A 17,876-nucleotide genomic window follows, 5' to 3' on the forward strand; every position below is an offset into this window, starting at 1 on the left:
CGCGGCCCCTCACCCGTGAGCATGGAGAGGGTGGTGGTCTTCCCCGCGCCGTTGTGGCCTAGCAGCACCGTGATCTGCCCCTCATACAGGTTTAGGTTCAAGTCTCTGACGGCCGCCTTGCCCTTGTTCCCCACTCTGAACACCTGCAGCAAAGACAGAGGGCACCCTGGACTCCAAGCCCCGCGCCCAACTGCCCTCCGGAATGCCCACCCAGAGGGTCTCAGGAGCCCATGTCCAGTATCGCCAGTCAGTGCAGAGGTGGGAAATCTCGGGCAGAGGCTGACTGGAGGCCATGCCACTCCCCACCGCTCTCGGCTCCTCCTCCCCCACCCCCACGCCTCGGGGCAGGTCCCTGACATCCGTCCCCCGTGCAGTGAGCACAGTAAGCGTTTGCTGCAAAGCTAACGGGAGGTTTAGTCCAGGTGGTGTGTGTTGCTGACTCAAGCCTGAGTCCCTGGGGACCTGGGGATGGAGCCTGGGGAGTGGTCAGTGTCCAGAAAGCTGGTCAGAGAACAGCCAAGGGGGTCCCGGGGGGCAACAAGGCCTGGGGGATAGTCACTGGCTTGGAGAGAGCCCTGGGGAAGGTGGCAGGTGTCACGCCCTGTGGCAGGGGAGGTCCCCATCCCCACCCAGCCCACGGGGTGTGGCACCTTGGTCACATGCTTGATCTTGATCCCGGCCACCAGGTCCTCCGGCTCAGCCTCAAAGTACTCCGTTCTGAGCGCTTTCTCTGGGTCATCATCTTCCTCCTCTTTTCCTAAGCCCGTCCGCGGGTGCCCGCACCAGTACGAGGGCTAGGGTGGAAATCAGATGGGTCTTGGGTAGCTGGCCCGTGCTGGTTCATTTTGTGTGTGATGAACAGCGACATGTTCCCCGACACGCTGAATACACAGCACGAGGCCCTCAGCTCGGCGTGGCCTGAGGCCACGAAATGGCCCAAGGGCATGTGGCTCCTCCCTCCTCTCCCTGGAAAGGCTCGGACCCTCTTTCCTGACCTGCCGCCTGGGCACACAGTCCCTGGCAGGCTTACCCAGAGTGCAGACAACATAATCCAACAAAGTAAAACAAAACTTACAAATGCGTATAGGTAAAAATCTAAAAGTATATTTATAAACAGATCCACATGCTTATATTTAAGATCGCTAAGTTAGGTTAAAAAACAAACAAGTTTCAGGCATCTTTACAGCACTGTCCCCTTTCCATAAACACAAGCATATGTACGTGATATGCACGTGCATAGAAAAACAATCCGAATGGCTACACACCACAGGGTCAGCCCAGTTCATCTCTGGTAATGGGATTGTGCTGGGATCATTTTTTTTTTTTTAAGATTTTATTTTATTTATTTGACAGAGAGAGAGACAGCCAGCGAGAGAGGGAACACAAGCAAGGGAAGTGCGAGAGGAGCAGGCTCCCAGCGGAGAAGCCCGATGCGGGGCCCGATCCCAGGATCCTGGGATCACGCCCTGAGGCAAAGGCAGACGCCCAACGACTGCGCCACCCAGGCGCCCCTGCTGGGATCATTTTTACGAGAGGCTGTACAACTTTATAGGCAGAAAAGCCACAAGGGTATTTGTTTGAGAGGAGGCCGGGGGTGGGGTGTGCAGGTCCTGTGACGGCAGCGTGAGCCCCTTCTCGCAGACCCTGGAGTGCAGGGCTCATCTTGGCCAGCGGAGGGTCTCCGGGCCTTGGGGACACACGGCTCACTGACCACACACGGGACAGGGTCACGTAGCAGGGACTGGAGGGGTCCGGGGCGTGGGCAGAAGGCACCTCTACCCCCACGGAAGTGGCCAGAGTGTGGCACAGGGCCGTCAGAACTCACCCTGATGAAGAAGTACCAGGGCTGGGGCACGCCAAACTGCCCTGGGAGCACGGCCTCCACGTACCAGGTCACCAGGCCATAGAGGACGGAGTCCAGCAGCAGCATGCCCAGCACTTGCCCGAAGGAGAAGTCGTCGTCCACGTTGACAGGACTCAGGAGGTCTCGCCACTGGACGCCCACACCTGGAAGACACAGCACGACCTCCGTGCTCATCCTCATGTGTCTATGTACACGGTACACGTATGCACACGCACAAATACACAGGTACAGATCTACGATTCAGGGGAGGCCCACACGAATAGTGTATGTTTAGTACAAATCTTTCCAAAAAATAGGAGCACTCGAGACATGTATCAAGCTCCACAGGTCTTGCCTTCCATCTGGTTTGAAACACCGCAGTCCAAATGGTGCCTATGGCCTCCGCGTGGCCAGCTACCCTCTATTGGCTCCCAGTGGCTGTGCTCTGGCTTTGGTCACTTTCAAGCAACTAGAAGTTTTTTTGTTTTAAGTAAAATCAGCGTAGAACTTTGAAGACCAAGAGCTGCCCTGCAGTTAGCCTCTTCTTGGTGAACGGCTTTTAAGAAAGTATTTGAGCCCTGGAGGGGGCAGTGCATTGAAAAAGTCTACATTTATCACACTGTTAAACACAGAAACACAGATGTTCAAAGGCCAAAGTGCAAGAAGACCCTACCACGGGAGAAAACAGCTCTAATGAAAGAGAAGGCCACACAGATGATCCATGGCCTCCCTCCTCCCACAGACCCACGCTAGGAAACCACAACAGCCAGGACTATGAGACACGAGACCACGAGACCACACAGCCCGAGACAGAGAGCCCTGGCAGCACAGGCCCAGTGTCCACAGACGGGCAGGTCCGTCCCCCGCGGCTTCTGTCACGGGCACCAGAAGCTCACGCTCACCCTCCTGCCTCCTCTTAGCTGTGACAGCCCCATCTGCCTCTCCAAGGTCCTCCCGGGAGCACACCACCCAGCAGGTGGGCGTTTAGGATTAAACTGGGGCCTCTCCACCCTTCAGAGAAGCAGGCTTGACCGCACCCTTGAAACCGAGCAGGTGGCCCATGTGCCCAATAACGTGTTTTATTTGACCCCTGTGATGTTTACAAAATGAGGAACTTTCACGAAAATCATGAAAACAGTTCTGGCCTGTGACTTGTTTCTCCCTCAGGCCCTGAGCACACTCTCTTAGTAACTCAGTTGGCAAGGGCTGCTCGTCAGAAGGAAGAGACTCACCTTTCGCTTCAAATTTTCCTATGAGCTGGGCTCCCATTGCCATGGCAACGTTGGACAGGAGACAGGAGAGCAGCTTCTGGCTGAGAGTCATCCGGTTGTATCGGGGAGCAACGAAGAAGTACGGGATGTAGGTGAAGAAGTAGAGGAAGCCCCCTATGGCAGCCGCCATGTTGGCTACGGATGGAGAGAAGACACGGGTGCTGAATGCAGGGGAGAGCCTGGGCTGCCCACCCCTCTTGGTGTCGGCCATCGCATGGGGATGCGGGCCCGGGGGCCGGGGGACCCCAGGCTCGGCCTGTGGCCTCTCCTCTTCTCAGGGTATATGCCTCACACCCACCAGGATGGCTACCATCCAAATACCCCCAAAGCAGAACTAGATGAGCGCTGGTGAGGTTGTGGGGCCGCCATGCGCTCTGGGCGGGAACATAACGTGGTGGCGTGGCTGTGGGAGACAGCCCGGCAACTCCTCCCCAACACCATGGGATCAGCACACGACCTGGCGATTCCACTTCTGGGCACGCCCCCCGCCCCCGAACTGGAGGGTCTCAGGAGGTGCTGCACGCTCGCGCTCAAAGCAGCATGACTCAAGGCGCTGAAGTGTGGAAGCACCCCACGTGCGTGTGGACGGGTGGGTGGGCAGAATGAGCCCGTCCACACAGCAGAGTATTGCGCAGCTTTACGACATCCGCTCACTGACGGGGATGAGCCCCCAAGAAAGTAGGCTCAGCAAGAGAAGCCAGCCACCAAGGGACACGTACAGTGTGATTCCACTCATGCGAGCTACTTAGTGTGGCCACAGCCACAGAGACGGAAAGTGGACGGCGGGTGTCAGGGTTGGGGAGGGACGGCGAGTCGGTGTTTGGGGGGCAGAGCCTCAGTTTGGGAAGATGGAAGAGTTCTGGGGTGGGTGGTGGGGACGGTCACACCATCGTGTGGACGTGCTTCCTGACACTTGACTGTGCGCTCAAGAATGGCGACGGTGGCCAACTGTTAGGTGTGTTTTGCAGCAACAGAAAAAGAATGAAGACACAGGACAAAGCGAGAGGCTCCAGCGGAGGTCTAGTGGAAGACAGGGACCGCGACCGCCGAGCATGGACTCTGGTGAACGTGAGTGAGATTGCGTGGAAATGAAAGACATGAGTCCTCAGACCACAGCAGCAGTAAAAAAAGAAACACCATACCTCCACTGGTGGGGGGCACACCTGTGGCCACAGTATCAAAGTGCCACAGGGACACCTCTGTCCGTGGGGACATGCCCACCCGTGGGGACAAACCCACCACGGGGACGCGCCCATGGGCAGGGACAGGCCCACCCGCGGGGAGGCTAGGACACTATGCAGGTGGGAGAGCAAGGCTGGGACCGCTCTGCACACGCAGTGGAAGACATGGAGCAGCCCCTGCAGAGCTTCGGGAAAGAACGACTCAGGCACCCCCCTGAGAGTGAGCAGAGCAGAGCACAGCCCCCTCCAGCTTCGACTCCCCCAAAGGAAGGCGCCAGGTTTCCAGAGACGGGGGCCGCCGAGGCGCCCGCGGTCCTGGGGGCAGGACGCTCACCTTTGCTGAAGAAGGTGCTGACCATGAAGCTGAAGGAGATGGAGGAGATGGCGAAGCATAGCAGGAAGACCAGCACCAGCGAGGGGTCGCTGTGAGTGAGCACCGCCACGTCCTTCTTCACCTGTGCCGCGGGGCGTCCCGTGGGTCACACGGCCGTGGCGGGGGAGGTGGGGACAAAACCAGGGAGACCTTAACCGTTGCCGGCCTCAAAGGAAACTGGTGAGGGCGGGAGAAGGGCCGACTCGCCCTGAAAGCCCTGAGGCGAGGCTGGGGCTGCCCGGGTGCTGCGGCGCCCCTGGCTCTCCCATCCACGCGACCGCCACGCTCTCCGCGAGGCCACACTCACCTTGACGCAGAAGAGCAGGGTCACGAAGGAGACGGCCACGAGCAGGAAGAGGAAGAACAGGAGGAACCAGGCGCTCCAATGCAGCCAGCTGCTGAGCCCCATCATGCGCATGTACTCCTGGGGAGAGAGCCCATGCACGTGCTTGTATGAGCCTGTGCGTCCCCGCGGACGCGCCGTCGCCCTCAGCCGGCAGGGAACGACAGCCCAAAGGCCAGGACACACGCTCACCTCGTCTCCGTGTGCCATCATCCCTCGTCCTCCTCCTCTCTCTCTCCCATCTTAGGTACGGCCCCCCCACGATGCCCGCCCCGCTCCCTGCTGGATCAGCCCACCTTGCCCCTCACACTGCGTGCTTCCCACCCTCCACTTAGATTCAACGATCATTCAACATTCCGCCACGTTGGTTTTATCCACGAACCAGTGGGCATAAACCTTTGCTTCTGAGCCATTTTACATCTGCTGCCAACCCTGTCCACGTCACCCCACTGCACCACCAACACGTCCAGCACCCACACAGACAGCACCCCATCTCCTCTCCCGGCCCCCACATCACCCCACTGCACCTCTGTCACGTCCAGCGTGCACACAGACAGCACCCCGTCCCCTCTCCCGGCCCCCCCATCCACGTCACACCACTGCACTGCCATCACGTCTGGAGCCCACGCAGACAACAGCCCGTCCCCTCTCCTGGCCCCCCGTCCACGTCACACCATTGCACGGCCGTCACGTCTGGAGCCCACGCAGACAGCACCCCGTCCCCTCTCCCGGCCCCCACATCACACCACTGCACCTCTGTCACGTCCAGCGTGCACACAGACAGCACCCCGTCCCCTCTCCTGGCCCCCCATCCACATCACACCACTGCACCACCGTCACGTCTGGCGCCCACGCAGACAACAGCCCGTCCCCTCTCCTGGCCCCCTTCTTGCAGCAGCTTACAAGCCCCCATGATCACACAGGTGGTGCCTCTGAGAATACGCTAAGTGTCACAGGCGCTGCCAAAGGAAGAGCTTCAAATAAAGTCTGGATGATTTCAGCAGTGTCGTCGGCATGAATTTATGGGTGACGCTCTCGTGCAGGTGTACTTCATTAAGACAAGGACACCTTCCATACTCCTTAACCCTCGTCCCACTGTGCCTGGCAGTGCAGACCTACGGCTGTGCTTGACCCGTGCAGAGCGAACCGGCCTTCTGCACAGCCATGAACTGAAATGCGTGGCCTCTCTAGGGTGGCTCTGTTCAGCAGATACTGGATGTGAGTGGTACATAATTTAGAACTTTATAGCGGCCACAGAAAAAGTTAACAGGAACCGCTGAAATTAGTTTCAGTGCTGTATCCTGCCTGACCCAGCACATCCAAACCGTGGTCTTTCCAACGTCTCACCAACATGTGGTGCTTTGTCAGGGTTTTAAAGACCTGGATGCACCGGGCTTGATTTCATAGAAGCTGGAGATCGCTGGTGCCATGGTGGGTGTTCACCCCACGCCCGCTGCACCTATGGCTCAGCACCTGGGGTGTGGCACCCCCCCCCCACCGTGGCACCGCGCCCACCCCCGACCCGCAGACAGTGGGAAGCCACACAGAGTGTGGCTACCTTCAGCTTCCTCTCCTTCTCCTGCACGACGGCCCGGATGATGGTGAGCGAGCTGTAGGTGAAGCTCAGCATGAGCAGGAGGGGGAGCTGGTACTGGATGGCGACCAGGAAGGGATCCGAAATAAACGGCGGGTAAGGGAACCTCTTCGCGATCACCGTGAGCTTCTCAAACAGCTGGCGCGCGGAGGCGTTGGCGTGGTACTGCATGATGGCCCTGTCCACCGCGTGCTGCACGGCCAGGAAGCCTTCACGGATGTACCCTGAGCGCGGAGCAACGGGAAAAGCCACGTCAAGCGGTCTGCTCGCTCACGGAGCCGTGTGCCCTGAGCTGTACCGGGGTCTCCCTGGTGGACAGGGCCACGGAACACCACCACCTAATGCCCCATGGGGGCCCCGGACTTCTAGTTTGTAGGGGCCATCCTCATCTCTGACTCACGGCCCCTTCCCGCACCCCCAAGGCCAGCCAGGCAGCATCTGTCTGACCCTCTCTCCCGCCTCCCTCGTCCACTTTGGAGGACATCAGTGACCACGTCGGCCCCAGGATGATGAACAGTAATCCTGCTATCTTGAGGCCCGCTGAGTAGCAGCCTTACTTCCATCCACCCAAGCTAGCGCCTCGAAGGGAGGCAGGCGTCACAGACCGAAGGCCGCTGCTCAGACCTCCGAGGGCTCTGTGCTCTCTGCTGGCCCTCTGTGACCCCCTGCCATATGCTCTGTAATAAAATTCTGCCGGTGAGACAGGCCTGGGAAGAGTGACAGACGGGGGGTGAGGAATTCCAGTCCAGAGCCCGGCCTGCCACAGGGAGCCTAAGGAAGGAGTGGGCACAGCCTCAGGAGAGCAGAGGGCAGAGAGGGGCACATGGGTGCAGGCACCCTCGTTCATAAGATACAGTGATGTTTAAAATACCCAACGTCCTCTAACACGGAACTGCCAGCAGCCTGCGTCCCAGCCCCTAGAAGAGAAAAGCAGTACGACACCCCACCCCCACGTGGGGGGTCACCAGGGCTCCCTCAAGTTCCAGACTTTTACAGCTGCGACAGCGGTAGGTGCTCGGGGAACGTCACCCACTGCTGCACTGGGTTGGGGGTCAGTTCTTATCTTCACAATGGACCTGCCGCGCAGCCGGCCATGTCTCCATGGGACACCCAGGGCCATGGGGCCAGGGGAGTGGAGTCCCATGGCGGCGAGGGGCAAGGCGGGGCTCGGGCCCACGTGCCGCGCTCCCGCAAGGCTCTGTCACGTCAGCCTGGCTTGGTCATCACCACTGCTGTGGCTGCTCCGCGCTCTGAGGAGTGGAGCCATCACGTGTGGTCAACCACACCCCCCGCTGGGAGGTCTGTGACGGTAAGCAAAGCCGGGGGAACACCTTCTGCAGGCAGATCTCCTTCCTTCTGACTCCCTTCGGGGACCCCGTGGGTCTGACGTGTGGACACGGGGCTGGGGGTGCAAGCCAAGAGCGTGCTGTGGGCCTGGCCCACATCCCTGCCACGGCTCAGGGACCTTTGTGTGCTTGTAACTGGCGTGGACTAGCGAGTCTTCACCATAAAAAGACGTGGACCCCTGTCCTCAGCTGAAATGTTTTCCCCAGGCTCCTACTTGCTTTTCCTTTTTGGTCAAATTTCGCGTTTGTACCTCGTGAAATCTGCTTCCAAACTTAGGAAAGTGTCCCCCCAAAACAGGATGACAGTCTCTCCTGCTGCTGGTCCCAGGCACCAGCGACAGTCTCTAAACACTGGCCGCAGCCTCCCTTCCTCCTGGCCGCCTGGGGCTCCGTTTCAGGACATTCCTGGTTCTTCCCACCAAAGCCTGAACACAGTCTGTGTCCTGCGGACGGTGGAGTCCTGTGTTCTCCACAACACCCTGCCACTGCCCGGGGCCCACAGAGGGGTCCCAGCTACTCCTTGCTCACCCCCAGCTCCATTCAGGAGGGCAGCCATGCTTCGGGGGAGACGCACATGCGGAGTGCCTGCCCGGCCCTCACGGGACAGACCAACACACATGACGCTAAGGGGCGCAACGAGCCACGAGCCGGCTTCAGAAAGCACCCCACTGGCACAGGCAGACCCCGGACAGTTGCTCCAGGACCACAGGGCTCCCGAAGCCCATACGACTGTGCACAGCAAGGCCTGGGAGGGAAGGAAGTGTGAGGCCACACCCGTGGATGTGACACCAACTGCGGCCTCTTCAAGACTGAGACACAGAGGTTTCCTTCACGAGCGCGCGTCCTCGGGGACAGCGCCTCTGCGGACCTAGGAGTGTTTTAACCCATCCGAGCCAGCTTTCCCAGATGCTTCCTCCCCTCTACCGGACCAAGACCAAACAGCCCTAAAGGAGCATTTCTGTGGAGAGACGTGAGGTGGGGCCCCGCGACCATCCCCATCAGCCATGGGAAGGGGACGCGGCCGCGGCTTCTCACCAGGTTCTCCGCCGTCGGGGGACGCGGGCTCCCGTGGTCCTGGGTTTGGGAAAAGTGGGAAGAGGGAAGTGGTGTGCCATCCCTCCGTCTCTTTCAGGAAAAAGGAGCCTGTTTGGGTCCACATGTAGTTTCTTCGTGTGTAGCTGAACCGTAAGTGGTATTTCACCTACGGGAACAAAGAGAAAACCGCCTGCTCTGAGGGATCCAGACAGAGAAGCAAGTACCATGTCCAATGAGAGACAGTTTAGGGGCTTGTTACCGTGAACTCCCCACCCCCGCAGCCCCCCGCAACGTCCACGGGGTCCCGGAGCGTCACAGCAAGTAGCCCTGCCCTGGGCGGGGACAGGAAGCCCCGTGGTGCGCCCCCAGGGTGTTGTCGCCAGCCCCGTCTTGCCGTTCACCTCCAGAACTCTGCGCCAGAGGTGTCCCTGAGCATCAGCGGAGAGTCCCCAAAATAACGCTGGAGGAATTGGATCGTTTCCTGGTCTTGATGCCATCAGATGGGAAGACTGCTTGTGTTTTAAATATCTAACTGAAATTCTACTGCCGCTGTCCGGAAGTCCCACGTGTCCGCTCCCCCCCCCCCCTTGATGGTGCACAGGGGACATGTGGGAGGACTAAGGGGTCCGCCTGCCTTCTCTAGGCTTTCCCAGTGGCACTGGCCCGACGGGCTAGAGCAGCATCAGAGTGCCCTCGGCGAGGACCCGCACCGTGATGCTGGCCCCATAGTGAAGCCAGGCATTGCCTCGCAGGTGGGCAGAGCGCCTTCACAGGCTGGGCTGGTTCGGGAGGGAGAGGGGCTTTGCAGGGCGGGGTCCTCACCGCCAGCGGCAGGGGCTCCCTGCTGTGGTTGAAGGTGTGCTCGAACACCACAGCGGCCAGCACGTTGGAGGAGTGGTTGTTGTACCGGATGTAGTCCTCAAAGTCCTTCTCCGAGGGAAAGCCGCGAGCTGTGGGAGAGCAGCAAGTTGCCCAAGTACCTGTTCTACTTGGAAATTGGGCCATTTCGGGTCATTTTCAGTAAAAGACTGCAAATGTCCAGGTTTCTCTAGGGCTTTACACCCCTGTCCTCAGAGTCCAGAAGGCTTTCGTGGGGGGCAGAGAGACTGGCTGCCGCAGGGACGGGCGGCACCCCGCTATCAGGGTGGCGGCGTTTCTGGGGAGAGCTGGAGGCAGAGCTGGTCTGCGCCCTCCGGGGACGGCCTCCCTGCATGGGGTGGCCTCTGTCTCGGGCCACGTGGGGTGTCGTGAAGATTGGAGTGGACACTAATGTCGTGTGTCACACGGTTTCTCTATCATCAGACCCCACGCCATGTTAAGGGCTTCCCCGTCATCGCTCCATGTGGGCCAAGCCTCCCCCCGAGCATGTACCACACGGCGTTCAACAGGCCACGGGTGGCAGACGCCAAAGAAGAGGTGGGAAAAGCGATAACACTTTTCATCCTGGAAGCAAAGAGTGAGGCAAGTGGACAGGTGTGTGTACTGGGCGCGTGTCCCTCAACAGGCTTCCCGATGCCTTTTCTAGAACTGTCCCCCCCAAACCGCATCCCAGGAAAGCCTCTGGCACGGCCCATGGAATTCCAGAGCTGTCCCCACCGTGAAACGTCGGCAGCGACTCCAGGGCCCAAGCTGCTGCAGTCGTCACCCACGTGGCTCCCCTCGGCCCTCAGAGCCTGGTCCCCAATTTATAATGCATGACCCACCAATGAGGGCAGATGTGGAGTCTGGGCACTGACCGGGGAGGCTCACCCGGGTTCGTCCCCCAGAGCCGGGCAGGAGGGGAGCCAGAGGACACCTCACCTCTCATGTTGATGACCAGCGTCCTCCGCGCCATCTCCGTGACGGTCCTGACGGCGTCGCTCCGGGATGGGATGTAGGCGAGCTCCCAGGCGTCGCCCGGAGGGGGAAAGCTGAAGAACAGGGGCAGCTCCTGTATGGACTGGCCAGGGTAGATGGTGGCATTGGGCACGTTTTCCGACTGGATCTTCAAGCGGAGCCAGATCAGGATCCCAGAGAACAGCAGGGGCAGGAAGAGCTCCAGGACGGTCACCAGGACTTTGCGCTTCTGCAAGGGGAAGGGAAGGCGCCGGCTGGGGGAGCACGAGGCTGGCAGGGGTCACAGGGCCCTCCCTCGGGACACCCCTCCTGGGGCCAGGCGCACTGGGGCACGCGCGCCTACCTGCACGGTGTAGTTCTTCCAGAGTAGAAGGGCCAGCTGCCTGAGCACGGCCATCTTCGGGCTGATCAGAAGGCCAGGTGTGCGGCTGCCACGGTGCACCTGGGATCCAGGATGGGAAACTCCCCTCAGACACAAGCCCTCCTCCCGCATCCCCACGTTCCGGCTGCCACCAAAGATGCCAGCTCCGCTCCGTCCGCTCACGGAGAAAGCGCCTTGCTAGGCAGTGGCCTCGTCCCCTCCCGAGACACACCCTCAGTGACACTCTCTATGGGCCACGTGCTGCTGGAGGGGCACTCATCCTGCAGTAAATGCCACGCAGGTGTCCCCTGTGGTCTGGATGAATGTGCTACCTCTCTGTGCATCCCCATCCTCTCTGCTGACTGGCCACCCTGGCCACGGCCACGGCCACAGGCTGATGAAAGCAGACTTGGCTGGCAGAGAGCTGCAGGGCGGGGAGGAGAGGCCCAGGAGGGGGCCCCCGTCAGCCTCGCTGACCTGGGGGACAGGACGCAGCAGGCAGACACGTGGGTGGAACGATGGCCCTCGCTCTCCTGCCATGAGCCCTCAGGACCAGTTTTTCCTGCTTTAACCATGAACGCTGGTATGCGGCCTCCACGTGACAGTGGTCACTTTCCTCCAGAGGAAATCTGCCCCATGTCACGTAGGAGCATTATGCTTAAACCTGGCACATATGGCCACGCAGCGCTGCTGAGAGGCTGTCCTACGTGAGACCCGGCAGAAAGGAGAGCGGGGGGTTTCTAAAGGTCTCCTTCCAACCGGGGGAAATGCATTTCCCTAGACTTCTAGTGTGAGCAGCAGAGACCGGAGCCCAGCGTGCATGAGACACTCACCTCCTGCAGAAGGAGGTGGTCTGAATGAGCTCAGGCGGACCCCACGGTGCACAGGACACGGCAGCACCGCGCTCTGGAGGCTGCGGGCATGAAGGCCGGGGGCGGACTGGGCTGCGCCCACCCAGGGTGGGCACGTGGGCAGCAGGGGTGGAGGGAGCCCCAAGAGCTCTGCGGTGGCGAGGACGCAGGGGGTGGGAGAGGCCCCTGGTGCTCACGGTCCTGCAAGTGGGGAGAAGCCTGTGTGACGCACGCGGGAAGTTCTGAGCCCAGTGAACCGGCTCCACATGCAGGCGGATGTAGCCCCCCCCCCCCCCCCCCCCCGCCAAGCAGGTTGAGAGAGCGCAAGCCCTCAGACAAACGCCCCCTAGTAAACGCACTCACGCACACATGCACGCTGGCAGCACGGCCTGGAGGACCTGCCTTGAGACCCTGCATGTAGAGCGTCTTCTCACAAAGGCCAACTTTACATTGGGCCTCAACCCGTTGAAAGTCATTTCTACTAAAGCTCTTTTTAAAATTAAACTCGTACTCTTTTAGAAAAGATGTGGCTGTCCATATCTGTCGGACGATAGTTACTCAAACTCCATGCTTTAAAGGGTACTCAGTGAACACTCGTAGAGAACACAGTTGCAAGAAGTCATTTACAAATTGACCTAAAATATGCTTTTAATTAACCACATGGTTAAAACATGAAGAGATTAAAGCCGAAACAGCATGAGGTGCTATTAAGTGGCAACTTAATAAATGATCCAAATTCTTTCAAAATTAACAAGGTGGAAAAAGTGTCATAAAATCAGCTCCAGACAGTTAATAAAAGAATATAAATAAAAGAATTAAAAAAATGAGACCCATGAGGGCCTGTGGTTTATAAAAGGTTTCCAGAAGTGGTTTAGGCCAAGAGGGGAAGGCAGTGCCTCCAGCAGGGCCTGCCACCCCCACAACCCGACCTGGCCTGGCCGGGGTGAACCTTCTTCCTCTCCCAAGAAGGGAATATAAAAAGGTCACAGTTCAAAGAAGTGTTCTGGTCAGACTTCAGGAGAAGTCTGGCCAAGAAAGGACACAGCCCCGTGCTTACTCCTGTCTCTCCAGCCCGAGGAGTGGGGAGGACAGAAAGACAGACCGACCACATCCCTACAGTCCCCACGAAACCGAGAGCAGCACCGTGAGCGCGCACTGACCTGGGTCCCGGGAGAGGCTCCTGGCTGCGGTCTCCCTCTGGGGCTATGGCAGAACTGGCTGGGAGGAGGCGGCTCTGTGACCAGGGCTCTGGGGTGGGGCCTGCGGGCCTCTCAAGTGCAGCGGGGTGACGGACGCCTCACGGGACATCAGGAGGGGCCCGGGACTCGCTGGCATGACTCTCCCAGCACCTCTGGGCAAAGGGAGGGCACTAGAGCATAATTTGGAAAATAATGAAAAAGCACCTCTCACTGAGTTAGAAAGTGAACAGGGCAAAACAGATTGCAAGTGTGTTACTTAAAACAGAGCAGATCTGATAACAAAGAAATATGGATGCAGAGAAACAGAGACCGCAGGGTGGGTCTTTGTTCCCTCCTGATACGAGGAAATATGAGGAGCTTTCACGTTAGACATGCTCACCCAGCCCTGGCTTCTGCCATCACCACTCTTCCACAGATGAAGAAAGGAGGAGGAAGGACCCAGCCCGGCTCACACGGCAAGAAAGCCGCGAGCCAGGACACATTTCTAACCCTGTGTGGTCCTAAAACTAAAATCTTTATAAAATGTTATATATTGCTCGCACAACGTAACGTTAGAAATCAGAAAGAGAAAGTATTCCCTGAGCCCCTCCACCTCTGGAGGTATTTATCAGTCTCCCTGTAGCACCTGGCGGGCTGTCTCGTGCGTGCCCGGCTGCGTCCCAAGTCCCACCGAACGCCTCACTTGCGTCTGTTCTGTTTGAGCAGAAAGGAATTTAAAGGAGATTCCCAGAATTACAAAATCTGGACAACTTTCTGGTTATGAAAGCAAATGTACACGAGGAAAGGAAGTTAAAAGTTCCTCAAAACACTCGACACTGAGGCACAGCGTCCCCAGAAGAGGCGATGCCCGCCAGGCAGAGTCAGCCCCGCGTTTTCTACTCTAAGGCAAACACTCAGGTGGGGGCCACTTGCAGAGCCGCCTCCGTCCCACAAGAGCGGCTGAGAGCTTCCCCTCCAGGGCTCACTTCACTCCTCCAGGGACAGAGCCAGGAAGGGAAGGGAGAGGTTTTTTTTTTTTCTTCTACTAAAAGGCTTGTTTGCTTACTGTTAAAATATCAAACATTACACAAAGTGTTGAGTGTTTTGGTGTTTGCTCTTTAGGTGAGCCACTGAATCGGTCCAGAGTGAGTGCATCCTGTGGTCTGTGGCCTGCTAGTTTCGGGGAGCTCTTGGGATGACACACAGGATTTCTCTAACGAGGGCTTTTCCAGTAACGTTCATGAGTTTAAGAGCTACGGGTCGTGCCAGGTCATAAACATCTGTGGCCGCTCGGGTGCATGCTCAGAGCCCGGACACCTCGGCTTCCTCGTCGGCGGTTTTTTTCATTCCGGGCTTGAATCTGTCATCCTCTGTCTATGTGCCCATGCAAAACAGGCTTTTACTTCAGCATACGTGGAAGAGAGCGGCGTTAATCTTCTAGAGAGGCCACTCTCGAGGAGGCCTCAAGGCCAGCAAGCGGAAGTGGACAGGGCCCCGGTGCAGGGCACGCACCCTGTTATGTCACGAGTTCCCATCACATCCCGAGCCCAGTGCATCTCCTTCCAGGGAAGCCTGAGTCTGCCCAGGCCTGGAGGACGGCATGGTGGAAGGAGGGGTCTCCACAAAGCCGGGCCTCCGCACGTCTGAGCACAGCTCTGCCCTTTCCTCGGGTGTGGAACAGAGACAGGGCCTTCCCGGTGGCGCTGGCCAGGACTCGGCACTTTTCCTTAAGACTGAGGTTGGTGAGCACCCAGCTCAGCCAGTAAAGCATTTCCTTACCGACGTGGGGAGTCCACAACAGCGAGTGGTAGTAAACGTCTACGTGTCTCCACTCCAAACAGGTACTTAATGAAAGCTGTGGGTAGGATCTGCGGTCAAGACAAAAAAAACCACTGATTCCTCCCACAAACATCTGCCCAGTGCTTGCTGTGCAAGGGGTTCCGGGGGTGTGGAAATGGAAATCATAACATTCCCAACCCAAGATGCTCACAGTCCGCGAATGCGTCCATGTACTGTAACTGCTGTAGCTGGAGCCAAAGGTGGCATCGCGAGGAGACATCGCGAGGTTCTGGAGAAGACTGAATTCCTGTGTGTGTGTACGACGCGGGGGAGGCTCTGGGAAGGCTCCAGGGACTGGGTGACCGGGAAACTGGTGTCAGTGTTGAGTGTGCTGGTAGCTGGGGGGGGGGGGGGCGCGGGAAGAGGGTGTGTGGGAGCAGCCGGTGGTTCCGAGCACTGGGCAGGGAGCAGCAGGGAATGAGCCAGAAAGGGAAGCCAACCGAGGCCTCGGATGCTGTGCCAAGAAGGCAGTAATGCTGCTCTCCAGGTGTTTTGTTTGATTGTTTACCCAGCACACGATCTCATCTTTTGGGGGGGAAGTGTGTTTTTTTTGGGGGGGTGCACAATAAACAGGTGAAATTGTCTAGTTCAGTGGATTCTGCAGATGCAAAGTCTAAATACCAGTCAACACTGTAAAGCACAGGCTGAGAGCAGCAGGGGCCTTTACAGTGTGAGGTCCCCGCCAGCGAAGCCCACCACCGGCCTCCGAGCAGGGTGCGTGACACCATCTGCTAGAGGAAAGGAATGGTGACAAACTGCACTCGGAAGTATTTCTCTTTAAAAATGAGGGCAACATTGGCTTTACTGATATTCAGTAAGGAAGGACCCTGGCACGCCTGCGGGCCTGTGTTGGCGGCCACGCACCCTGATGGGGACGGCAGCCCTCGCCCGCTGGGTTATTAAGCTTCGCACGCATGCTGGACATCATGTGATTCAGGATATGACATTCAGGTGGAATTAAAACACACAAAATCATGGCCGAAGCGTTATGATACTTCATAGGGATTTGGGAAGTCACCGTGAATAGCCTTGGTGACAGGGAGGGTCACTGGTCATCTCAAGACTTAAAACTGAAGGAGGAAATACATATTTCCTTTCAAGAAAAGTTCCAAATCTGGAGGTCCTTTTCTTTTTTCTCCAGGACAACGGACCGCCGCCATGTGTCAGCTAGCTCATTTCTTTTAGGCCGACACACTCTAATCTGTCCCTTCAAGGAAAAAGTGACAATGAGTGAGAGTTGCGGCTTTTCAAAAGAGCCTGGGCTAGGGATGGAGCACTTATGAAAAGGGATGTGTGGAGCCGGTGTGGCGCGGGGCAGCACCATCTACACGCACACGCACACGCCAAGAGCATCCGGAGCCCAGAAGCTCCGCCTGCCCCAGCCCCTGAACGCTCACCCCCCCAGTGCAGCAAGAGCCCTCGCAGGGCTGGTGAGCGGAGGGACAGGCAAGTCCTGGACTCCCAGCACAGTCTAGATGGCTTCACGAGGTTCACGGCGTTTACCAGTGACACCACCAGAACCAGGAACCGAAATAAACAGAACCCAGAACCAGACTTTCAGATGAGGACTTTGGGTTCACCAAGACATTATAAATGGGATACAGACTTGCTCCCGTGGATTTCTTTGAAAAACAGCATACAGGATGGGGCGCCTGGTTGGTCCAGTCGACGGAGCATGTGACTCTTGGCCTTGGGGTCGTGAGTTTGAGCCCCATGATGGGCATGCTGATTACTTAAAAAAATTAAAGCAGCGTATGTTTTTATGATTGATCTAGTAGCACTAATACAGGAACCATTTGATTGTGTTCACTTTGGCTCTCGTCCCTTTTAAAAGTCTGTATTTGTGTGTGTTTCTCTGTCCATGATATTCAGGACCATGGTATATGGCTTTATTTTAGAAATAAATAAATGAAATATACGGGAGTGCAAACTCAAATTCTTTTACACGTAGCAGTGCGCAAGAAAAACCTTGCGGAGGATGTATTTATGCAAGTGGCTCTTGTGTCGATGAGGTGGGAACAAATCCATGAGGCTCGGTCACTGTCCGAGAGCCCCAGGAGGCTGTGGTCACTTGCATCGGAGGCCCAGGCGGAGACATGGTTTGCTGGCCTCGTGCTCAGCAGCACCACCCACCCTGTCCAGGGTTGGGGCAGCTGTCTCCTTGGGAGCATATGGCTCTGAGTTCACAATGAAGCTCCTGGCAGGGGTCGGTGGGGTGTATTTTTAAGACAGGGATGTGGCCCAAGGGAAGCTATGAGGCGAGAGGTCCACAAAAGGTGTGCCGCTTCCTGCTTTGCTCAGCCCTGCTGGAGCCTCGGTCCCACTCTTGTCCTGGCAGCGGCTCTGCTCTCTGGTGTAGGAAATGAGGTAATGAGGCGATTGAGGATCCCCGGGGACAGGTAACCATGGGTCTTTGGCAGCAGGCTCCTTACTCAGCTCCTGCAAAGGTACTTGTCTGCCTGTTGACTCCACATCTCTGAGCCATTTGGGGGGACGGGGACTGACACGCCATACACTTTCCCAAGGGGGTCTGGGCCTCCTGGGGTTTTGTCTTCTCGGAATATCATTTCCCAGTGCAGTCCCAGCCCCACTGGGAAGCAGCCATGGACAATCCTGGCCCAGGGGTTCTTCATCCCAGCTGCACAATGGAATCTTCTGGGGGTGCTTTAAGACAGGAACTGACATCAGAGGCCTACCCCCTGAAGATTCTGACCTCTGGCCTGGGCATGGGACCCGTCCCGGGGTGACTCTACCATGCAGCCAGGGTTGAGACCTTCTGCGCTGGTTGGAAGCCACCCCTCCGCCTCTGGACACCTGCAGCAGCT

The 17,876-nt window shown here is 57.9% G+C and overlaps 1 protein-coding gene across 1 annotated transcript in view; it reads right to left on the bottom strand.

The window, feature by feature from the left end:
* The window catches only part of ABCA3 (ATP binding cassette subfamily A member 3), a 37,542-nt gene that overhangs the window by 17,790 nt on the left and 1,876 nt on the right, over positions 1 to 17,876 (bottom strand). Inside the window, 13 exon segments of the mRNA XM_026484911.4 lie at positions 14 to 143; positions 651 to 794; positions 1,826 to 2,007; positions 3,076 to 3,249; positions 4,630 to 4,750; positions 4,976 to 5,092; positions 6,570 to 6,829; positions 8,987 to 9,152; positions 9,809 to 9,936; positions 10,787 to 11,051; positions 11,166 to 11,264; positions 12,017 to 12,235; positions 13,195 to 13,403. Coding sequence (XP_026340696.2) covers positions 14 to 143; positions 651 to 794; positions 1,826 to 2,007; positions 3,076 to 3,249; positions 4,630 to 4,750; positions 4,976 to 5,092; positions 6,570 to 6,829; positions 8,987 to 9,152; positions 9,809 to 9,936; positions 10,787 to 11,051; positions 11,166 to 11,219 — 1,741 coding nt within the window. The 5' untranslated portion in view covers positions 11,220 to 11,264; positions 12,017 to 12,235; positions 13,195 to 13,403.

This window comes from Ursus arctos, unplaced genomic scaffold (assembly GCF_023065955.2).
Source record: "Ursus arctos isolate Adak ecotype North America unplaced genomic scaffold, UrsArc2.0 scaffold_2, whole genome shotgun sequence".
In the NCBI taxonomy this organism is placed as follows: Eukaryota; Metazoa; Chordata; class Mammalia; order Carnivora; family Ursidae; genus Ursus; species Ursus arctos.